General features: G+C 23.4%; 1 protein-coding gene across 1 annotated transcript in view; it reads left to right on the top strand.

Annotated features, from left to right (window-relative positions):
- The window catches only part of PGO_002670 (variable surface protein), a gene marked incomplete at both ends in the record, with an annotated part of 1058 nt that extends 149 nt beyond the window's left edge, over positions 1–909 (top strand). Inside the window, 2 exons of the mRNA XM_028691168.1 lie at positions 9–632; positions 754–909. Of these exons, the coding sequence (XP_028546969.1) occupies positions 9–632; positions 754–909 (780 nt within the window). The remainder of the gene's footprint in view (positions 1–8; positions 633–753) is intronic.
- Positions 910–1331: the final 422 nt, after the last annotated feature.

Below are 1331 nucleotides of genomic sequence, written 5' to 3'. Positions count from 1 at the left end.
TTTTTCAGTATAGTTTAGTAAAAAAATTTAATGAGATTCAAAAAAAAATAGAAGATTATGTTCGAGAGGGGGGAGGTGTACAATGTTCTATAAAAACTCTAGGTATGGATCATATTAAAGATAATTTCAATCCTAATCAATGCAACAAGGCTTTGTTATGTGTATCCTATATGGATTATATAAAGACAAAAGGTGAGTTTACTTATGAAGACTATTTATATATGTATTATTCTATATATAATAACCTTAGGGAAAATGGTTATAGATCAGAAATACATATTATATGTAATGCGCTGATCAATGCATCTGGATATGGAAACAATGGTATATGCAATGATTTTAACAGCGTTGGAATTACTTATATAGAACTGGAGAAAATAAAAAATTTATATAATATGCACAATAGTCTTGAAAATATAAAGACACATTATTGTAAATCTAATGAAAATGATGATTTTTGTAAAACAGCAAAAGATGTTATTGATGAATATTATCCAACAAAGCATGATCCTAGTTGTCAAGAGGTCATATATAAAGTACCGGTCACTCATCATAAAAATATATCTATTCCTATATTAGTTACAATTATTACAATGTTAATAATGTCCATTTTATTATTTATTTTATTTAAGGTATATTAAGATACTATATATAATATTAAAAAATTACTAAGTATAGTTTAATAAAAAAGAAAAGTTTACTGTAAAAAAAATATATTCTTAATATATTAATTCTTTTTTTACTATGAAATAGTTATCCCCATATGGATCATACTTAGTACGTATGTTAAGAAGTATTAAAAATATGTTTAATAACATCAATGAAGAACGGAATGAAGTGGAAGCATCTGAAATATCCGGAATTATTTGGAATGACAATAACTATAATGTATTATATAATTGTGATTAATTTATTCATGCTTCAAGGTTTAGGGTTCAGAATCTAGTTTGTGTGAATGCAATGCTATCCTATTATATCACTTATAGGGGCTTTATTATTTCTTTATTATGTTACATTATTATATTTATTGCTGGAATAATATATTATCATGTAATGAATATATTACTTATTATGAAATATATAATATTTGTATTTTTGTGCTGTACGGCGTATGTTGAGTTGTAGTATACCTAGAATATCACACGAGAAATATTCTCATAATATATTTTTTTATATTAATATATCTACATATCATTAGTAATGTTGAACGTTTACATCATAAATCATGAGTAATATTAGATATATGTAAAAAATTCTTTTTTATTACGAAAAAAACATGTGAAAAACTATTATAAGTACATTCATTTAATAATTTTTTTATATATTACACA

Source organism: Plasmodium gonderi (assembly GCF_002157705.1).
Source record: "Plasmodium gonderi DNA, contig: Pgo-contig_304, whole genome shotgun sequence".
Lineage (NCBI taxonomy): Eukaryota > Apicomplexa > Aconoidasida > Haemosporida > Plasmodiidae > Plasmodium > Plasmodium gonderi.
Note: the sequence above shows the minus strand (reverse complement) of the source record. Positions and strands in the feature narration are given on the sequence as shown.